This window comes from Vespa velutina, chromosome 11, assembly GCF_912470025.1.
Source record: "Vespa velutina chromosome 11, iVesVel2.1, whole genome shotgun sequence".
Taxonomy (NCBI): domain Eukaryota; kingdom Metazoa; phylum Arthropoda; class Insecta; order Hymenoptera; family Vespidae; genus Vespa; species Vespa velutina.
In genome coordinates, this window is record NC_062198.1 from 345,690 (window position 1) to 368,272 (window position 22,583).

The window sequence follows — 22,583 nt, forward strand, 5'->3', positions numbered from 1 at the left end:
GCAGCAAGTAATTGGAGACTCTTTATCGATTTTACTCTAAAAATCATTTGTGCTCTGCCTATCACAATGAGCTCCTAACCCATTAGCGACGCATCTGTAAATGTTTCCAGACAAAGACTCGGAGTTCTTATTTTAGGCTTAGACACACTTTTTACGTCGTTTTCCCCCAAGAAAAATCTTCCTGCAATATAGAAGACAACCTCATTCGAAATTCGTAGTTGTTTCGTAGTTGTTTTGCCTTAGAGCATGAGTTTTTCCGTATTCTAGATCCTTTAAGTGAACCCAGCCATACTTTACTGCAGGGCAACACAAGCTTAAAATCCCTATTAACGATGTAAAGTCCCTGATTTGACAATATTTTGCTTTTTTATATTTTTTAACTAATTGTACAATGTTAGCCTTTTTTACTGGAAGTTGGACTTCCATTCTAACTGAATTTAGTATAAAACCTAAAAATTTTATTTCTATTTTTGCTAACAACTGACTTTTAATTGTAAAGTCTAGGCTTTCTAAAATTACGTAAGTCTGCCGTATATTATCAAGACACTCGACTTCCGTTTCACCTATAAGTCATATATCGTTTAAGTATCTTACCAAGATGTAACCCCGTGTTTTCAGCCTTACAAAAACCGGATTTAAGATTTTTGTGAAAACGTAAGGTGCTATGTTAAACCCAAAAAATATACATGTAAACTTATAGAGTTTTCTGCCAAAATGTATCGCAAGTATATCGTATCTCGTTTATCAATTAGAATGAAGTGGTATGCGTCTTTTAATCGAGTGTCACCATAAGGCAACATTTCTTTATCAAGTCTCTAACCATTCTTATGTCTTTTATTTTGAAGTGTTCCATCGTAATGAACTTATTAAGTCTTTTAAATTTTAAATCAGACGCTGCTAGCTTCGGAATGAGAAAAATTTTGATATAAATTCAACCGGCGAATCTTGGCATACTCTAATAATGCTCTCTCTTAATAACTTAGTGACTTGATTAGTAATTAGCTTTTTCTCACAAAAGTTACTGTACAGGAACATTGAGAAAGACAGGGAAAGGAAACAACTTGGAAGTAATAAAAAAAAAACTGACGAAAAATAAAGTTATTTCTCGGTTCAAAAACAATGTAATGATAGGTAAATTTAAAGACAAAAGAGACATGTTATTCATTTCAAGTGAATACAAAGCAACATTAAAAGAATATGAAAATAAATATAAACGAAATATTTTGCAACCAATTGCGTTGCATTACTACACAACTATATAAACGGGATAGATCGCAAAGATCAGATGCTGTCTTACTATTCTTGCTCAAGGAGAACATTTAAATGGTACATCAAATTATGGATTCATTTAGTTGAAACTTTGGTTTTTAATTCCTTCAATTTATACAAAACATACTCACCGACAATAAGAAAATTGAGTTTTAACAACTATCGTCTAGAGATTTTAAAAAACTTAATTGGAAAACCCCGAGACAGAAGGTCGACAACAACAGAAACAAATGATCACCTACCTGGAATTTTACCAAGAAATAAAAATAGTCAAGTAAACAAAAAGATTTGCCGACAGTGCTACAAAGAAGGAAAATATAAATGTTGTAATTATTCTTGTCCTGCTTGTGTCGGTAATCCTGGATTATATTTGGCAGAATATTTCAAGCGCTACCATCAACCAACTAATGTATAATTACTTTACGATCAGTATACTATTTCCTTAAAATGTATTTACAAATTATATTTTCTTTTTTATTATTGAGTTATATTACTGTATTATCTTTAGACATTTTTCTAAAAATTTATTTCTCGTTTATGTTATTTTTTTCATTATTCAACTTATTTTTTTGTAACTTTTTACTACTTTTTAAGAATTTTCTTTGCATAATATTCTGTTCTTTATTATTGAAAGCAAAATAACGATTTTATATTATCTAACTAATATTGAAATAAATGTTTATACATTTTTTAATGATGTATTTTCATTTTACCTTACATTGCACACATGTTCAATCCGCTCCTCGCAATAAAAATTTTCCGAGGAGCGAGCTGCACACCCGGTGTGCAATGATCTTATTTATGTGAATTCACTTACGAATTGGGTGATTTCCATAGTAAACATGTTTCTTTATTAAAAATGAACAATATAAAGAAAAGAAAAAATTTCGCTCCTGGGGACCGTGTTCGAAAAAAATCGTCGTCTCGAATGGGTTAAAGAATGTTCAATCAACTTTACAGTTTTTAATGCCTCTTCTAAATCTTTCCCAAAGAGCCATTCATCCATGATTATGGCATTTAATGTTTCTTTCATTGCAGAGTTGATAGTAGCCATAATAATCAATCGCCTAGTAAGTTATTTATGTAAATCAACTAAAAAACGTGCCGTGTCACTCAAGGTTCTTACTATTTCTAAAATCTCAGATATCTTTCTTTTTAACAGATCTAAGATTAAAGGATCCAAGGCTGATAAGCAAGCGCATACTTTTCGTTGTTTTTCTACAAGCCTTTTATCTTTATTTATGATTGGCTCTAAAAAAGACGCTTTTATTTGAGCATTCATTTTCAATTAGGTTTTCGTTAATTTCCTTATAAAAACCATAATTAGTTTATTTATCCTACTCGATGAAGGTAGAGTAGTACTGATTTTAGGAATCGGAAAATTTTCAGACGAACATCGGTATCCCCTTGCTTTTTGTTTCTCATTAACAACTTTCACTAACAACCTCCGAGGTTTTCCAACGAAAAGGTTTTGTCGAAATGCAAGATGCCAGCCGCCCAATCGTACAACTTGACCCTTTTAGAGTTGAATTACTAGAAGTAAAATTAGCGAATAGTGACCTGCATCGGGGATAGATTATGATTTAATACATTTTTTAAAGATTTATTCTAAAAGTTGTATCTGATCATCTAAATTATTTTTTATTATTTATTTTTGACTGATCATAGAATCTCTTTAATTTAACTTATATATAGCTTTCATAAAAATTAAAAATCATATCATTATCGTTACAATTTTAATATATTATTAATGGATTGAATATCTTGTAGAAGAAGAAGAAGTATAACGTTAGAAACAAAAAGCAAGATTCTTGTATCAAATAGAAATTTCTAGCTACGTATATAAATCATCGAATAATATAAGTCATTGGAATTAATTCAAATAAATATATAACCGTATATGTAATAGATACAAACTGCGGAAGCACTTTCCTACTCAAATCAATATTATGTCATTATTCACGATCTTACAGATAACGAGACATTATTTACTGGACAATCAATGTTGGTGCATTCTTTTGGATTAAAATAATCTTTATCGAGGATGTTGCTTTTATCACGTTTAAGGAATTAAGAATCAGCTGATAGCTTCAAATAATTTAAAATTTCGTTTAATTATTACTATTTATTATTATTTTATTTTTAATTTAGATATTGAAAAAAATAAGATCATAAAGATATTGAATCACAATTAAAGTCATAAATCAAAATCATTTGGACGATAAGTTAGATCTTTCTCGATCAATCGCAGAGTTTGTTAGGAAAAGGAGTTAATTTCATCATAAGTAAAAATTAAAAATTTCATATTAAACACTTTAATGTGAGTTAATATTCAGTTAATGTTAAATTCACATTTGTAATTACAGTAAGTTTTACATTCTATCATGCTATTTTCATCAAGCTCTATTGTATCTCGGATGCTTAAATAGATGATTAGGAATATTAAGCATAATGCAGATTATGCTCGTGAGTTCAATCGTCACGAACAAATTGTTAGACATCCATTTATATTCCGTATTAAGATATTTATTTAATATTTAAATCAAAAAACTTATTTTTCATTCAAACTTTGTCTTGTATAATGATTTAATACGCCTGACAGTATGTTTCTTCTGTGAAAAGAAAGTATACTTAGTGATCATAGTGTAAATATAGTGATCAATGTCTTAAGACTAAAAAGAATATTTTTGGCAACACAAATGTAATTAATATTACAATATTTACATTAATAATATACACCATTGGATTATGACAAAATACGTATGTATTTATAGATTCTTAGATAAGATAGAATAAAAAATATATTTATCTATCGAATTGGAAATTTAAATTCATTAATAGAAAGTTATGCAACACATGTTAATAATTAAATTAACAATATATATCATTGAGTGAATTATTTATAGATTCTAAGATAAGATAAATCAATAATTTTTATCGAATTAAAAATTGAAATGTATTTCTAGACAAAAAAAAACAAAAATGATCAAGTAGCCCGTTATGAATCGATGAAATTAAAATTTGAAAATCTTACCAGGTGTTGACCTTCTAATAAAATCTAAATAACTAGTAACTCTTAAGTTAACACCAGGAGCTTCATCGGCACATGTTTTTCCATAACTGATAACTCCAAGAAGAAAAATACGATTGCTTCTTGGATTTTGCCATAAAATTGGACCACCACTGTCGAACTGTATGATTAAAACGTTTGAAGATTATTTTTTTATTTAATAATCGATGAAAATCGATGAATCAAATTTACCTGACAAGCATCCTTTCCTATATCAAATGTACAAAGTTGCTTACATGTAGCCAGAAAGTGATACTTGATACATTCCTTCACTGAAATGACATGCAAATCGACTTTTCTTAAAACTTCAGACTTGATACCATGAAAATTCGTATGACCCCAACCTATGAAAATTATTTTATAATATTTATTATACAAAATAAAAATAAAGACTTGAAATACCAACCTACAGCTGTAACAACAGTGCCTGTAAAGTTTCGCCACGTGTAATAAAACGGAAGACAAGCTGGACCAATTCTCATAGAATATTCTAATCTCTTCTGCAATTTAATAACCGCTAAATCATTCAATTTTGGCCTATAATTCGGATGTACGATTATATCATCGATAAGGTAAAGTCGAGTCGTCTTTGTATTATTAACTAAAGATTACATTAAACCAAAACAACAATAATTTCAATAATTTGATTTAAAAAAAATTTGTTATTCAAAATTTTTAATTGTTCAAACATACTTGTCCGTATATTATGTTCTCCAACAATAACTCCTAAAATATATAAACTCATTTTATTCAACGCAACGCAATGAGCCGCCGTTAATACATGTTGTGGAGTTATTATAGTTGCACCACAATAAAAAAAACGTGTATCAAGATGTACTATACCAGCCATCATAGGATATTCATTTACTCCTGTTTCAACACCACCTACGATTCTCGACTGTAAACAAACATTTGAAATATCATTAATAGATCATTAAATAAATCATCGATGAATTATGTTCTAATTATGTTTACCTACCGGATTTTTCCAACCACATCTACATTCCTCTTTGACTACTCTGAGAATACATCGAAATTTGCCTCCATAAGTATTGTATCTCGAATGGAATTTTATAGTCATTTTCGATGCTATCGATTCCACTGTAAACGAATTTAATCCACAGAAAACGTACTCTATGTCATCGTCGACTTTGACTTTCATAAAATCCAATGAACAATTTGAACTCTATCGATGATGGAATTTATTTATTATTTTGTCTAATTTTCACGTTTTAGTAAAGTCCAATAAATCATTGACTTATTTTTGTTCAACTTTTGCATACAATCCGAACTGAATTTATTTTACTAACAAGGTGTTGATCGATTTATCCCAGAAATTACACATAACAAACTTATTTAATAATAGTAATAACAATATTAATAATAAAGTGAGATCTTACTGGAGGAATATCGAAAATTGTGCAATTCAATTTAATTCGACCACTGCTCCTAGCACTCCACCTACAATTATGCTCTCCCATGTAATAATTTGGGTAATCAGGATTATACACATAATAATTAACATTTGGTTTTAATTCTTGGGTGTAGTCACAATTGAAATCGATAGTATCCTTGGATTCTATGATCCTTAGTAGCATGCAAAGTATTGAAAAAAAATTACCTGTAAACAAAATTATTAGAAATTAATAGAGGAAAACAGAAAAAATTAGTACAAAAGTTTGAGTTTTGGAAATACCTAGCTTCATAACGATGATGGTCTTAAAGAAAAAGAAGACTTGGGTGCTATCAATGGAGATATAATACTAAAACAATATCTGTAACGTTCCTTCCTATATCGTTGTTTTTTATATTCTAACTTGAAGTAAATGTTACACGAAAAGCTATAATTTCGCAGACAGTGCTATCACGATTACCTTCATTTTCGTACTTACAATTCATTCTCAATAAATGTAAATTTACGGCAATAGTGGTAAATATTATTGCAATTGTATATATTTACTATTTTTTTTGACATACATACATTTACATATGTATTTTCATTCGCGTAAATGTTCGATAACAACTTACTCGCATTGACTTTTTATCTTATTATGCATTTTTATTTACATTTGTATAGTCAATAATTCATATCAATTTCGTGCACGTCTTATCTTTATTACTTCTTTTCGTTTTATTTTTGCAAAAATAAATTATTAGTATCTATTATTATTACTATTATTTTTGTGTTGAAGGCACACTATTACGGTTAGATTCTTGTTAGTACTCCAGAGACCTTAGTCTGACTGATGCATAACATGATTTACTGCAGGAATGTTCTGACTGTGTGGCGGATGTCAATAATAACTACCTTCTGCATTTTCGATATTACGTTTGGTTCCAAGTATAATAAAGCAAGATCATCTTTAAAAATCTTTAATATGATGCCAATACTTGACAATATAACTAGAACTATTCGGACAATGTTTAAATTCCACATTGTTTTTATCTCTACAACTAATTCCGAGTATTTTGATATTTTTTCATGATGAATTCTAATCATATTACAGCTGAGAAATATAACTATATCAATTAGAATGACTACTATTGTTATGTTTGGCCTGTTGTGTTCTCTAATATGGCCGGTGTGGATTTTTTTATCATATTATATTTTAATGTTTTCTGTTTCAATTACAGGTTTAGAAGCTTATGAATAATAACGCGGTTGTTGATCTTGCTATTGACTTGAGACTTGGTGATATTTCAAAGAATAATTAAGAAAGAGATGACAAAGAATGTTTATAATAGTTGGACTTATTTTATATAGAGGCAGAATTTCTAGAAACCATGAGTGAGGAAAGGAATTAAAACATTTTTGATAATTTATATAGAGCATAGAGATTTCTGGAGATTTTAGTTGCTTACTCTAGTATTACTTGATCAATAGTTAATTATTCTTTACACACTTTTGCTGACGCACTCTTTTTGCTTTTTTGCCATGATATTGTTTGTTGTTAGGTGTTCATATATGACGTTGGAAATGCATGCTGTAACTATTTTATTGATAGTATTTAAACAGGTTATTGGTCTGCCTTTTGATAAATCATCATTGAATGTCATCGACTTCAGTAGTAAGTAATTTCCTAGATTAAGAAGACTGGGAATAAATCAGAATATTTGAGGCATTCGGAGAATAGTTCTACTATTTTTCCGTGTATATAGTAAGTCGCTTGTACCAGAAGTTGTGTACTCTGTCTGGTCCAGGGACTTTTCAATCATGCTTCTTTCAGTTGAATGTTGCTAATCTCGTTTAGTCCCATTACTGGCAGGCTCATATGTCTTTGTATTTTTTGTTCTATCCATCTTAGATTGTTATGTTTTTCATCAGCAGATCAGAGTAAAGACCAATACTCATCAACTCGTTCTATGGGAAGATCATTAGAACCATTATTATTTCTGGGTTTTGTTTGAGATTTCTGTAGAACTTTTTCTCGTTATTTTTAAAAGTTCTGTTCCTAACTTTTCTTTGCTTTAATGTCAGATATTTCTTCCTCTTCTGAACTTGTATTGCTAGTTTTTGTTGCAGGGTATTATTTGGTAGTTCTTCATTTCTTTCATATCGTGAGTGGATATTATGGTTCAAATGAATTTAACTTTGTATTTATGTCTTTTGGATAGATAATTCGTTTTTAAATAATTTTTAATTATTCCTTAAGTCTGCTGTTTTCAATCCGCTTTAACACTAAACATATCAACATTTCATGTATACCTAATCCTACCATGAGCGATCAAATGACCGTTTCAAAACTTAATATAGAAAGAGATTTTAGTCAATTGGATAGTAAACAAAATATTTTTTTTCTACTTAAAAAAGTTTATTTACATTTATGCATTTTCAGCACATTTTTTACAAATTACAATATTTTGTATTGCATATTTTCCATATACGTATTTTTTACATTTTATACAAATTTTGTTATTCTTATTAACTTTACAATATCTTATTTAACCAGCTTTCCGTCCATGATGATATTTCATATCTATACAGCATATTTATAACTGTATTTGTTATTGTTTCTGATGAATATTCTTTGCTTAAGTGTCTCTCCTTCTGATATTCGGTTCCAAATTCTTCTGTCAATTGAAATAAAAATTCTTGCCTCGATATTTCTTTACCCATCGTTTCTTTGTATAAAATGCAAGCATATATCCCGCCTAAATGTAAGATATTGAAAAACACCTGTAAAGGCCATCTTTGATATTTAAATTTTATATAATATTTTCTGGCCATTTGAATAGTTACATCTACACCGAATTTTGTGCTATTGTAAAATCTAATTGTCTCTGGTATACGAGTGTCACTCTTTTCAATTTCAACGTATGAATACACTGAACTAATTATCAATGCTTTTTTATTGGGTTTAGCTTTGTAAATTGTAAGAATAAAATCATTCAATTTGTATAATATTGTTGAGAAGCGTGTCATACTATCCTTTGCCTGTCTCGCTAATTTTGGTAGCTCCATTTCATTTCTACGAATAGTTCCAACAAGCGTAGTTTTTTTTTGCTTAAAATTTTCTCACTAATGACAAGCTTGTAGAAAAATTGTTAGTTGTTATAATTCTCCCATGATCCATATATGGTTTTGCTCATTTTAAAGTTACAAACTCCCCAAGTTGGACCGATGATTCTCTCCCTTCCTCCTTTCCCAAATATGAAAAGCCGTTTACTATATACTTACTATTATATCAGGTTGGTGAGAATGAAATGTCGGATGCTTAAGTGAATATATTAAACTGCATATCTTTTTCCAAAAGCTGTTTATTTAGTCAAAATATGCTCCATTTACTTCAATACATTTTTCCCAACGAGATTTTAATGAATAGATGCCTGTTTTGAAAAAATTCTGATCTTTAGAATCAATGAACTCTGATATGGCATTTTTCAGACTGTCTTTATTTTCGTACTGTTTAACCCGTAAAAACAGTTCTAAATGTTTAAATAAATGAAAGTCGGTTGGCGAAAGATCCGGTGAATAGGGTGGCTGCAAAATTTCATAGTTTAATTCATTTAATTTCGCAATTGTTTTGTACGATATATGCGACCGAGCGTTGTCGTGGAGAAGTATTGGGCCATGCCGATTAACAAGTGATGGGCGTATAATTTTCAATTTTTCATGCATTTCTTCAATACTTTCTACAAAACTGGCAATACTTTTCGGCTGTAATTGTCATTCCAGTTTGAAGGAATGAGTAGTGTATTACTCCAGTCACATTCCACCAAACTGTGATTAAAATTTTCCGTGGATGAAGTGATGGCCATGGAGTATGAGCACAAGCCTCATCCCTATCAAGCCACCGAGCAAACCTTTTCCTATTGTCGTAAAGAACCCATTTTTCATCACAAGTAATGATCCGATCGAAAAATGGATCTCGATTAAATCGGGTTAGCAATGATGAGCAAACGTTCAAGTGATCCAACTTATTTCGCTCGGTTAGTTCATGCGGTATCCACTTATCCATTTTTTTCACCTTGTCAATTTCAGAAAGATGTCGCAATATTGTTGTATGGTCAACTTCCATTTTGGCAGCAAGTTTCCTTGAAAAAACTGTTGGATTCGTTTCCACCAATGCTTTCAGAGCATCATTTTTCACAGACGTTTCGGGTCTTCCACGTGGTTCATTTTGCAGGGAAAAATCACCAGACCGAAATTTTTCAAACCAACGCTGCACTTTTCGATCGTTCACAGTATTCTCCCCAAACGCCTGGTTTACATTGCATGCAGCTTTTGCAGCATTATTACCAAGTTTATACTCATAAGAAAATTACACGAATATCGGTTGAATTCATATCGATGCAAAATTCAAAGCAAATAACATAAGGGAGCACTTTTGAGAAAATCTTCTTTGCTAAAATGTGACTCTAGCAATTGACAGTACGATTATAAACCAGGTTATGTCAAAAACAAAAGCATAACAAAAACAGGAAGACAAACATTCACATTTAAAGAAAATCCGACATTTCATACGCACCAACCTAATACTTATGCCGGAAGCCAACCAGAATTTAATACTAAATTTGTCCGGTTTATTGGGCACATATTAAGTAAATCTACAACGTGCTTTTGTTGGAAACTATTGTTCATCTGTAGAAAGATATGCTCCTGGTTTATAACAGTTTTGACTGTTTTCAATAAATTTGTACCAAACTTCAGAGATCAAAACGAACTTATCGTTTTGTAAACGTTGACTTCGTTGATTTTTGTTATCAAACTGAATAAATCTCATGATTTCTGTAAAGTCATTTAGGCTCACAAACCCCATTTCTTGTTCTATAAATGTGATTAATCCATATTTTTAGTCTCATATGCGCCGCGTGCAAATAGAAGTCCAATAAATGCATATAATTTTGCAATAGATAAATTCTATTTCGTTTTCAACACTCGAAATGCCTCTAATTCCATATATTTTCTTACATGTTTAATCATGTTATAATCAATAATCAAGGAAAATGCCGACTCAACTCTGTCCTTTCGTTTAACATATTCTGTCGATCCTGATATTTCCTTGAAAATATTATAAATCAGTGTTCTTCCAGGATTAGACCCTTTTTTTATTTTTTGCCGAACAGTTCCGTCCGTAGGAATTTCAATCTCTTCCTCATTCTCACTTTCGGAACTAACTATAAATTTCTTTCTCTTTTGTCCTCTTCTTATATTCAAAATATTCTCTTCGTCCGTATCGCTGTCAAATAAGTCATAATTATTTTCCGCTGTATTATTATCAATATCGGAAACTTCTTGGTCATTTTCCGAACAATCCTCGTCGATATTATTTATTTTGCCTAATAAATTGATATTCCTCAAATGTCTTGACATTTTTGGGGATGAATATACAAATGATAAAGTAAAAACTAAAATATAAAAATATAAATCAAACAGGGCAAAAAGATGGAGAATATAAAAAAAATTCAAATGTAAATCATATCACAAAATATTGTTGGCTTTGTTCACTTTATTGAAACTAGCACTTATAACACGTAATAATCTCTATTATATATTTGTGCAATTTTGATGCTCTTCGTTCGCTAGACCGTATTGTCGTATAAAGAAAGCTAGGCATTTGTTCCAATCGCGTGTTGTTTCCACTGTAATTCCACAATTACATTGTGCTTTTGAGAAAACGTAGTTCTCCTGATTATCTTCATCATGGATACTATTGATTTGTTTTCTTGCTGAGTGTATTCGGCGGTGATAATTTAGTGGAAAATTATTGTGGTCTTGGATTAAACCATTTTTGTCACAATAAATGAATAGTTCAGGTGGAATGTAGCCTGAATTTAATTTACTCAGAATTGAATCTTCTTCTTGTGAAATAAGGTCTGTAATTAAGCTATTGTTTGTACGATCAAAGTTACTAAAATATTTTCTGGTTATTTTGAGATAAAAACAGTCAATTCTATTGATGTTGGCATTGTTGTAAATGGTCTCGTTTTTTATTCTCCTTTTATAATCTGATTCAACGGTTCTGTGCGTTCTTAGGCATGATCTCAAGCAAGATCTTTCAAATCTTCTTATTTCTTCCATTATAGATGGACCTGTATTCCTTAATGTAGGAGCTGCATAAGTTAAAATAGGTCTCACCAGTAGTCCATAGCATATTATTTTGGCTTTAGTAACAAGATTTTTATTGTAAAAAATTCTCAAATTCAGCTTGAAAGATTTTTTTGCTTTATCTAATTGAATCGAGTAGTGTTTATTCATTCTTAACAAATGATCTAGATGAACTCCCAAATATTTCACGATGCGTTTCTTCGGTATCTCAGTTAATTCGTTGGTGTGAATATCAATAGCTGTTAATTTTAAACTATCTATTTTTTTAACTGCAGAGTATTTGACTTGTTTAACTGGTCTTCTGAAAATATTAATTCGCTTTTACTTGGATTGATTTTTAAATTCTAGTTTTTGTAATAACTATTTATATCGTTGATAACTACCTGTAATCTGATTTTATCTATGTCCTAGCCTGCTTTATAAATTATTAAATCATCTGCGTAAGCGATTAAGTGTCATTTATCCGAGTTGTTCATGCCAAACTTGTTAATTAATTCACTGTTGAATATGTTGAATAGGATTGGTGATGTGACGGTTCCTTGCTGTATTTTGAAGGACTTCGATGAGAAATTGGTGCCGTCCCATGTGCGAAATGTCTTCCCCTCAATCATGTTAGCAATCAGTAAAATTAAACTCATAGGAAATTTATAGTGGTCTAGCTTATGTATAAGTCCGTTTTTCCATATAGAGTCGAACGCTTTTTCTAAGTCTAACAGTACAGCACCAATAGCTGTACTGTAATGTATTTATTATGTAAATAGTTATTCAAATCGGAAGTTAGTTTGTGTATAGCGTGAGTAGTGGATAAATTAGACTTAAATCCAAATTTATTATTTGGAATGATGTTATGAGTATTAACAGGTTGAATGCCACGGGGGTCACCGGTGACCGGCACTTAACTTGGCTGTGACGCCATGGAGGCCACCGGTGACCGGCGTACCCAGATTGAAAAAAAAATAAAAAATTTAGATAAATGACAATACTTATAATTTTTTATTATTATCATCGTTGAGGTAGTGGTATGAAAAAATGAATGCAGTATAAAACATCTGAAAATAGTTTTATTTATACATGTAATATAGTTTTATTATGCGCGCACGTTACGATGTGTCGTATTGAAACATTTTAAACAAAGAAAGGGTGAACCATCACAGTCTTTATAATATGTCACGACTTTTTTGCTACAGTTTTTTGCAATTATTCTTCCTAGCTTCTTTGAATTTTTTTGGTAACAAATTTTGCAAAATCTTCGCATCATTCGAGCTTTTCCCAGCATTGCTTTTAATTCATGTCGTGGTTTTCTCAGCAAGCTTTCACGTGGAGAAATGGAAACTTCAGCATCATTATCACGACATTTTGTTAAATACAATGCAACTTTCATTCTAAAGTCAAAAATTTGAATATCTTTACTTGTTACCTGTTTGAATAATAGCATTGAATTTACCATACATGTATTCAATAACAGTTCTATTGCTAATTTTCTATACCACTTTAAAGTTTTGCGTAGTGGTGAATTATAATTAAGCTATCATTTGGTCTGATAAATCGACTGATGATTTTCCTAGATTATATTCCACAACCATTTTTGGTTTTTCACACGAATAAAATTTCTTATGTACAGTAGTCATTTCTGGCGAATGTTTCGTTGAAAGCATCAATACATCTCTCTTGTTTTTCCATTTTAAAATTGTTATTCTGGATTTATTTTCGCAAGCAATGAGTTCTCCACGTTTTAATTTTTTGGATACTACTTCTACTGAATTTCCACGTCGATTTTTCCTTAGTGTACCCATTAAATGTGTATTCTTTGCTATTAACTTTTCTGCCAGATCAACACTCGTATACCAGTTGTCTGTGCAGACAGTATGCCCTTTACTCAATATATCTTTGCAAAGAGACATTACAATCTCGGACGATACGGTTCCTGCTGTTTTATCTCTATTTTTTTCTTTTCCCGAGTATACTTGAAAAGAATAAATATATCTTGCACCACAGCATAATTTAAAAACTTTAATTCCATATCGATGGCGTTTCAGTTTCAAATATTGTCAAAATATTATGCGGCCTTGGAAGGAGACCAATGATTCGTCTACGCATAATATTTCATCTGGATTGTAATATTCTTTAAAACTTCTATTTAATATGTCGATAATGTGAATAATTTTGGATAATCTATTACTAGGATCGTTTTCTTCATTGTTACTAAAATGAATGAACCGTAAAAGTAATTCAAATCGATTTCTCGGCATCACTGTACTTGGGAATGTCTGGTAATATTCTTCATTTCTACTACAATACAGGTGAATTTTGGGTAATCGCACTAATCCCATCCATATAATTAAGCCAAAAAATCTTATTTCATTCGGATTTGTTTCAATCCATCTATCAAGACGACGTAATCGCTGTTCTGATACTATTTTTGCAGCATATTTATTTGTTTGGTTTGCAATTATTTCAAATATTTCATTCGAAACAAAAAGACAATAAAAACTATGCGGTTCAGTAAATTCAAAAATTTTAAAATGATGTGTATTGATCCCCGATGAATTAGAAAATATAATCTTTGGTTGATTATATGAAGATATATGCGAATTTATATCACGTACCTCTTCTTGTGTATTATTTTCGTCATTATTACCGTCATCTTCAAATTCGCTTTCACTATATGATTCAATTCGACGGCGATGTACTAAATATGGTATTATCATATCTGACAAACTGCTCGAGGAACTTTCCTCACTATCTGACAACACTCGGCATCGTTTGGAAGGATTTGGTAAAAATATATTATCAGTTGAATTGCTTGACGCAGAATCTTCATTTGAAATCATAACTTTATGGGCTAACTAAAAAATTAAATAGGAGATACGAAATGCAAAAATTTTTGTAGCATATAAAAGTATAATAGAGGTTTTTACTTGATTGTTTAACACTCTAGTAATAATAAAATCGTGACACTATTACTCAACAACGCGAAAAAGCAATATGAGATAATTGACGATTGCGCGAAATCGTATTCCAGCGTCACGGGGGTCACCAGTGACCCCCGCCGCAATTAACATGCCAAACATGTTTATACGCTGTAACTTATCTATTGCAGATAATATTTCAACATTATATGTATCGATAAACAGAAAATTCATCGTGGCGCCACGGACAATCCTGGTAAAATTGGCGTGGCATTCAACCTGTTAAGGATCATATATCACCATTAGAAATATTTACCCTTGGAAACCTATTGGATATTACCTAACAAAATGCATAGACAAAAAACACATAGCCACCTTTGTTTGGGCTTAGACATTCTTAGTAAAGTATCTAAGTTTCAATAATATGTCAAGCCGGCTAATAAATAAATAGTGAAAGTAGATACCTAGGCGTGAGAAGCCAAAGATTGTCTGGCGCCTAGATTTGAAATATCCATTGACACCCTCTAATCTACATGATCACTAGAACAAAGGGGGCATATTGGGGGAGGATATAACTATCCCCAATCAATGGGCATTTATTCTTTCCCTTTCCATGCTCAGATCATACTTCAACTCCGCCCTTTTTATTCCGTTTCCTAATTTCATTACAGTCTTCGTGGATAGTTCTAAAGACGCTAAAAAGTCAGTCAAATTACATCTTTCAGACTCACGACATCTAAGCTCTCAAGTCTTATTATACATCACTTCTTCAGAAACACCCAACAACTAACTACTACACATCATTATACGAAACACATGAACAATTGTAACTTATTTTATCAAATATACGGTGATAACTTCAACGCACGCAATATTTACTATCGCACATCTACCTTGTAAGTCTCACGGGATCCTTTAAAAGAACACACGTTTTCCCATTAATTTGCGGGAACGCGGCGAGCGGTATTTTACTGACGGTCTTCAACAGTATCCTAGCCTAGTGCCGCCGCTCTTATTTATCGCGATCAGTGAGTCTATAGCTCGGACAATAAGGAAGAGACGGGGTATATTCTCTGTCCAAATCGACTATCATCGCTGGTCCGGTGCGAAACGCATATCTAGAATCGCTCTCATAGTTGCGCCCTCACGACGCAACAATTACGAACGCAAAAAAAGCATCTCTCTTGGATTCCTTAAGAATATACAAATTAGACATAGTCTTTCTCTATGAAACAAAATTATATAAATACCATAAACACAGCTTCAAAGATTATATTCTAATAAGAAATGACAAAGTAAATGCAATAAATAGCGATCGTAATAAGGAAAAACATCAAATTTAAATTCATTGCCAGAAAAAATTTTATTAGTCATACTAGCTTAATAGAACTAGTTTAATAAAAACTGGAATGGAAATCTGTAGTATTAAATTACAAAAGGTACATCAGTAACTTAAAAATATACAAAAAGTCAAAATATTTAAAATCGACATATTCATCTTGAAATTAATAAAATATCATCAGACCAACTATACAATTTCAATGTAAGGTTACATATGTGCTTTAAATATAAACTAACAAATTTAAACTTAATCATTTGCGTACCAAACGGTTTTGACAAAACATGATCGAAAAACGCCAAAGAGCGCGATCGCGCTTCTTCGATTACATATCAAAAAAAGCCGAAGAGTGCGATAGCGCTTGTCATGTTCAATGCGGTAAACAACGGGGCCGCGCTTCTCGTGTTTGTTTCTTTTATACCAACATTCTTTTTGCAACTAGCAAAAGGATTGGGCGTAGTGTTATAAAAATGCGATCATCATTGCTAATAACCGTGTCTTTGTAGAAACTATTAAACGAAATAAGGCAGAAGGTAAGTGTAGTGTTGGCTGAGGTTTATTGAGTAACTTTTATAATTAATTTATATTATCCCTAAGGAAGTATAATGAGCCAAAAAATTAAAATTACAAGCATAAACGAAAATCCAAGTTGTCCGAGTGACACCGATGACTCTGACATCATTCCTATCAAGAAGAGCAAAAAACGTATTTTCAGTAGTTCGGAGAGTGATAGCGATTTTTCGATACACGATGATTCATGTGCAGAGGACTCACTAAGAATAACCAAAGAAAATACCGACAATTCTGAAGCAGAATGCAATTTTCCTAATTAGAACAAACCAATTCAATACTTTTTTTGATTTAGAACTATTGTCATTAATGGTTACCGAAACTAATAATTACGCGGAATATTCGAGGCGTTTTTTTTAACCATCAGATTTGTCTAAACTATAGAAATGGATACCAGTTACTGAATTGGAGGTGAAAGCATTCATAGCAATGATTCTAGAAATGGGCATTACAAGAAGACCCAATATACCTTCATATTGGAGCAAAAATTCACGGCAGATATTATGGTTCAAAAAAATGTTTTCAAGAAAGAGATTCTAAGAAATTTTAATGTATTTTCATATATGGTTGATAGTTCTTTATGTTTTCCACCTAGTCATTCTAATTACGATCCCTGTGTAAGATTTGAACCCCTTGTTAGACACGCTAACAGAGTTTTTAAATTATATTATATACCTCATAAGGAATTATCAATCGACGAATCCTTAGTTGGAATGTTATGTCATTCAAGTATAACTCAATACATGCCAAACAAAAAACATCATCGCTGGGGCATAACATTTTGGATGTTATGCGATGCAGTTTCGAAATATTGTTTAACCTTTTATTGTTATAAAGATGCAAAATCAAAAAGTAATAGTGACAAAAATACGTTTGGGTTAGGATATAATGTCGTGGTAAATTTATTAAATGAAAGTAATTGTTTAAATAAAGAATATCACTTCTTTGTTGACAACTTTTTTAGTAATATTGAATTAGCAAGATATTTATATTCCAACAATACTTATTTAACCGGAACTATCAGACAAAATAAAAAATGTATTCCCGATCACTTAAAAACAGTTAATGTAAATGAAGCGAAATATTTCAAAGATAATAATGTGCTCCTTTGTGCGTATCGTGAAAAGATAAGCGTAAAAAAACCAGTAATACTAATTTCAACTAAATGCGAAGATAAAAATGTGACGGGAACAAAAAAAAGACACGATAGAGAAAAACATTCAAGAAAACCTGCCATCTTTCACTCTTACAATACCTTCATGGATGGAGTAGACGAATCAGATAAAATGTTATACACATACCTTGATGAACATAGAACTGTAAAATATTGGAAAAAGGTTGCTTTCAATATCATGAATCGCATGGTTTCGAATGCTTATATTATTTATAAAAAAAAATGAATAATTGAGCAATGACCCGGTTAGATTTCATTTTGCGAATTATTGTTGATATTGGGCGTGAATGGATGAAAGAGAGGAAGACACGAGTTTATCAACGTGATTTTTTAGACAAAAATAGGCTACGTTTAGTAAAGTTGCCACAACGCAACTTACGGAATTGCATAGTGTGTAGCACTAAAAATAAGAGAAAAAGATCGCATCTGATTTGTGTACAATGTGAAAAGGGAGTTCATCCAACCTGTTATCATAAACATCAATGTTTTACATTCTAAAAGTTACAATAAAATATTATTTGTTCTTCAAATTTTTCATATTTTTAATTTATAACATATTTTTTTACGAAATACTATAATATATATATACTGCACATATATATGCAATACATAAAATAAAAAATTATGAATGAAAAAAAATATATATATATATTCTATTAATTTAGAATAGATAACAACAAAATACAAATTGGATTACTGATAGCGATGCGACGTACATGCGTTTGAAAGGCTGAGCGCGTTTCGACAAATTTCGGATGGGCCATCAGTTGTTTGTTTCGGCTAAATGTACTGGCTTTTTTCGACACAAAATCTGAAGAGCGCGAAAGTAGCTCGTAGTACGCAAACGGTTAAGTTACAGTAGTAAAAATATAAAAAAGAATATTGATGGTTATAACCAGAATTTACATCATATTTACCTTTTCTCTAAATTCCTCTTTTCTTCCTTTCATCTCCATCTCTACTTCCTCTTATTTTCCTTTCCTGTCTGCTTGGGCGGATACAGCAAAAGCTATATAGATCTTCCTATATACAAATACGAATATCAAAACCGTAATGTAAATCCAAGCAATTAGTCTAAGCCTAAATATTAGAAATTGATAGTCCAATTTTTCTTTCGCCTTTTTTCTATATACTATAATATTCTAGGCTATGATTGCACTTAATGATTTGCGCTTAACGATTCCACTTAAAACTATAGTGGAATCGTATATATATATATATACAATTCCACTTAAGTCTATATATTAACATATAGACTTAACACATTGCACACCGGTTAAATATCAGCCACTGAAAGTCTGAATGCCGGCCTCATTTGCTTGTCTCTAAAAAATGAGTAGCTAAGTAAAGTAAACGATAACAAGTGCATACGCATTGATATGTAAGACAAGCATATATACAGGCAAAAAATCCGGCGGTCAAGCGATGAATTAAAAATCCCGTATTATCGCGAGGCCGGCGCGCAATGTGTTAAGTACAATTGTTAAATCAAATATTAAGATAGACTAGAAGAGCTCACGCGTGCCATTAGTTGTGAGGTTTATGGTTTCGTCCTTTGTTATTCTGTTTTTTTTACATTATTTTAAAAATTAATTATATTTATTTTCTAGTTGTACGTTTTATTTAAAGACTCAAATAAATGTATATTTTAGAAGAAAAAATGCAAATTAAGCGCCGTATCACAAGACGCCAGTTTTTTTTTAATATTTTTTCATTATTTTTCAGTACTATTATTATTACCAAGAAAAATGTTATAATAATATGCAAAAAACCTCTATATTTGAATTCTTGTTTTTCTTAGTTTTGTTTTTTTAGATTTGAACTTTGTATATATGTGTTGTGTGCGGACGCGCGCATGCTCCACGGAGAAACCACGGTAACTCACTCGGGCATTTTAATAAGCTTTGGACAAATGATTCTATGATAAAAATAAGGAAATACGTGTCCAATCGTTCATATCAACGGATCTAAATTTCTAAGATGTTCTTAAAATTTAAAAAAAATTATGGTTCCTTTTATATTTTATTGATTAGAAACGCAGAAATTCTATAAGCAATGTGTAGCACATCAGCAACCATCTAGATTCGTCAATAAAACTGAGTAGTAAAATATTTTATGTCAAATTAACAGTCATATCACTTTGTTATACCAGTTTTTGTTCGAGTTCTCTTCCGATGGTCAGCCGATGTGCATATATAATATAGTTTAAAAATTATTAACCTTTAACGCTTCGCGTGTTTCTCGAGTATTGCCTACTAGCAACTCCGGCACATTTTTGGAGCAGAGCACTTGAGATAAAGGAAGTCTTATTTTGAGTGGAAATGATTACATGTCCTTGTAAATGCATCTGATTTTATTTGTTTTATAAATATGCATTTTCCTATTGTAAATAAAAGATCAATTTTATATTTTGTAATTCACCATGGTATGATATCTTTGGAAACAATCTTCCATGTGCATTCTGGATTTACTTGGGCAAGTGTCATAGTAATCACTTGTTTAACGTCTACTATCCATTTGTTTCCTTTTAGAGCACACAACGCAATCCCTCTTTGCACCTTTTCTCATTATGTGAAGTTTTTCGTTTAGTCTGATTTCAGAAATTGATGTAGAAACTCTTGTTCTATCGTGACAAAAATCTCTTACGAGTTGATCGACTACAATTTTTCTATTTGTAACTGCGTCAATGCTTTCTCATTTTTATTGCACTGTACAGTTTTATAGAGAATGTATGAATTAATTATTGATATTTTCATTCCCAGAAAAACAATTTCCGCCACTACTTAAGCGATTTCTTCAAAAAACATTAACTAGAGGCATATTGATCAACCCGATCAACTCCACCCATCGACTTTGTGTACCCGACAACTACACTTGGCTTTTCAATTACTTCGTTTGTAGCACCTCGTATAAATCTTCTAGTGGTTATCATTTTAGCATTATGCCAGTTGCTCAATAACGATACTATCCTCTTATCCCTCCAAGCTAAAAGCATTGTATTGTCTTGTTTGTATGCGACAGTTCTTTTTTTCATATAATTTTGGTTTTTTCAGAATTGTTGGAACAACTTTTCTATTTGTTTTTATGGTACCAGTCAAGTGGCACTTCATTTTTCTTAATTCTTCAGCTAACGTAGCATCTTAAGCGTAATCACATGTTAAAAACATTTGGCTCCGCAGCGGGACCTTCGGGATTACGGAACAAATGACTAATGTTTCTGTAGCGGAATCCACAGAACGTTAAGGATTAAAACATAATAAAATGCTACATAGCATAATACTAACTCAGCTAGTGTCAATACATTTAATCATAATACTGGAAGTAATAAGTAATAATATGTTTGATATTAGAACTGAATAAACAATAGAAATAGATAGAAACTAATACATCAAAAACTAACTAAACTCAATCCAAATGGCAATTCACTTTAGAGGATGACAAAAATACTCAAAACTGAACGCAGTCACATTCCTGCATTAACAAAAGGTAACCAAAAAGCTGTAACAAGTCAAGAGAAAGCCAATCTTCTAGCATCTCAATTTAAAGAGGTACATAATATTAATCTAACTGATAATACCAAAAAACAAGAGACAATAATAGAATATATTAGAAATTATTTAAGCCAATCAACTTCAAATGGCTGGCACAAGTACATCAGAACACAAAATGAAATAAATCAGATTATTAAAACCCTCACAAAAAGCCCATGAACATGATAGAATTCAAAATATCACTCTTAAACAGTTATCAAAAAAGGCAATTATATAACTAATGTATCTCATCAACCATCCACTTGTACACTTTTCTTAGCATTAGAAAACAGGGGTAGTCATTCCTATACATAAACCAAAGAAAAAGTTGACAGATCCAAGAAGTTACAAACTAATAAGTTTACTTCTAACTATAAATAAACTAATGAAAAAGGTTATTCTAAAAAAACTCAATAGACATGAAATAATCGAACAGATCATTGTAGATCATCAATTTGGTTTTAGAGAGAAACATAGCACAATTTAACAAACAAAGAGAATAGTCTACGATATTAACACACATTTTAACCAAAAATATAAAACCGTACTTCTACTATTAGATATCGAAAAAGCTTTTGACCAGGTCTGGATTGACAAATTAATATATAAAATGATTAACTATAAATATCTAGAGCTACATTACTATCTTTGTCCGAGGTTAGGCATTATTAGTAAAGTGCTTAGTCTTCGATAATGTGTCGACCTAGGTAATAAGCAAGCAATAAAAGTAGATTCTTAGACGCGACAAGCCAATGGTTTATCGGACGCCTACCCTTCAAATATCAATACAACACTCATGAGTCTGCTTGGACACCCTCCTTACTCACCAGATCTAGCCCCAAACGACTTTTTTTTTGTTCTTTAAGCTAAAAGTTGCGCTCGGAAGACAGATTTTCGTTAAATAAGAATCACTTTCGTAAACAATTATTTTGCAGAGAAAGACGCCGAGTACTATTCGAACTGGTTAAAGAGATGGGAGCATTGCTAAGAGAATTGTGTAGACTTACAAGAAGACTATGTAGAAAAATAAAAATAAATTTGAAGAAAAAATGTGTTGTATCTTTATTAGGTCGGAAACTTTTCAGACCACCCATGTAAAACACACATTGATCAAACAATTAAAAAAGCATATGTAGTTCAAAATAAAATATATCCTCTAATGGCAAAAAAGCT

The 22,583-nt window shown here is 31.3% G+C and overlaps 5 protein-coding genes across 8 annotated transcripts in view; 2 read left to right on the forward strand and 3 right to left on the reverse strand.

Annotated features, from left to right (window-relative positions):
- The window catches only part of LOC124952768 (glutathione hydrolase 1 proenzyme-like), a 149,703-nt gene that overhangs the window by 111,324 nt on the left and 15,796 nt on the right, over nt 1-22,583 (forward strand). The gene's annotated exons all lie outside the window — the stretch shown is intronic.
- On the reverse strand, nt 3,746-6,141 carry LOC124952769 (venom serine protease-like). 2 transcript variants are annotated; one of them, XM_047503114.1, is made up of 9 exons: nt 6,036-6,141; nt 5,740-5,960; nt 5,319-5,525; nt 5,183-5,237; nt 5,033-5,065; nt 4,746-4,940; nt 4,532-4,683; nt 4,304-4,460; nt 3,746-3,881 (listed from the first exon to the last, which is right to left on the reverse strand). In XM_047503114.1, the coding sequence occupies exons 1-9, from the start codon at nt 6,043-6,045 to the stop codon at nt 3,856-3,858; spliced, it is 1,056 nt and encodes a 351-aa protein (XP_047359070.1). In that variant the 5' UTR covers nt 6,046-6,141; the 3' UTR covers nt 3,746-3,855. The 2 variants fall into 2 exon arrangements, with proteins under 2 accessions (XP_047359070.1, XP_047359069.1); XM_047503113.1 differs by having other exon boundaries at nt 5,033-5,237.
- On the reverse strand, nt 8,268-8,801 carry LOC124953087. The gene has a single exon (XM_047503977.1). It carries the CDS (start codon nt 8,799-8,801, stop codon nt 8,268-8,270), a length of 534 nt encoding a protein of 177 aa, XP_047359933.1.
- On the reverse strand, nt 13,937-14,959 carry LOC124953088 (piggyBac transposable element-derived protein 2-like). Its single transcript, XM_047503978.1, has 3 exons — nt 14,888-14,959; nt 14,380-14,734; nt 13,937-14,301 (listed from the first exon to the last, which is right to left on the reverse strand). The coding sequence occupies exons 1-3, from the start codon at nt 14,957-14,959 to the stop codon at nt 13,937-13,939; spliced, it is 792 nt and encodes a 263-aa protein (XP_047359934.1).
- On the forward strand, nt 16,421-18,278 carry LOC124953089 (piggyBac transposable element-derived protein 4-like). The gene is made up of 6 exons (XM_047503979.1): nt 16,421-16,514; nt 16,643-16,669; nt 16,734-16,952; nt 17,104-17,212; nt 17,281-18,025; nt 18,225-18,278. The coding sequence occupies exons 1-6, from the start codon at nt 16,421-16,423 to the stop codon at nt 18,276-18,278; spliced, it is 1,248 nt and encodes a 415-aa protein (XP_047359935.1).

Coding starts and splice junctions, on each gene's coding strand:
- LOC124952769 (XM_047503113.1), bottom strand. Junction 5,526..5,739: donor CAATTTTCGATATTCCTCCA/GTAAGATCTCAC, acceptor CATCATCGATAG/AGTTCAAATTGTTCATTGGA. Junction 3,882..4,303: donor TATTAGAAGGTCAACACCTG/GTAAGATTTTCA, acceptor TTCTTTTCACAG/AAGAAACATACTGTCAGGCG.
- LOC124953087 (XM_047503977.1), bottom strand. CDS start 8,801: ATGGAGCTACCAAAATTAGCGAGACAGGCAAAGGATAGTATGACACGC.
- LOC124953088 (XM_047503978.1), bottom strand. CDS start 14,959: ATGTTTGGCATGTTAATTGCGGCGGGGGTCACTGGTGACCCCCGTGAC. Junction 14,735..14,887: donor GAATACGATTTCGCGCAATC/GTCAATTATCTC, acceptor TTAATTTTTTAG/TTAGCCCATAAAGTTATGAT. Junction 14,302..14,379: donor TGAATTTACTGAACCGCATA/GTTTTTATTGTC, acceptor CTGCAAAAATAG/TATCAGAACAGCGATTACGT.
- LOC124953089 (XM_047503979.1), top strand. CDS start 16,421: ATGATCGAAAAACGCCAAAGAGCGCGATCGCGCTTCTTCGATTACATA. Junction 16,953..17,103: donor CGACAATTCTGAAGCAGAAT/GCAATTTTCCTA, acceptor AATGGATACCAG/TTACTGAATTGGAGGTGAAA. Junction 17,213..17,280: donor AATTCACGGCAGATATTATG/GTTCAAAAAAAT, acceptor TATGGTTGATAG/TTCTTTATGTTTTCCACCTA.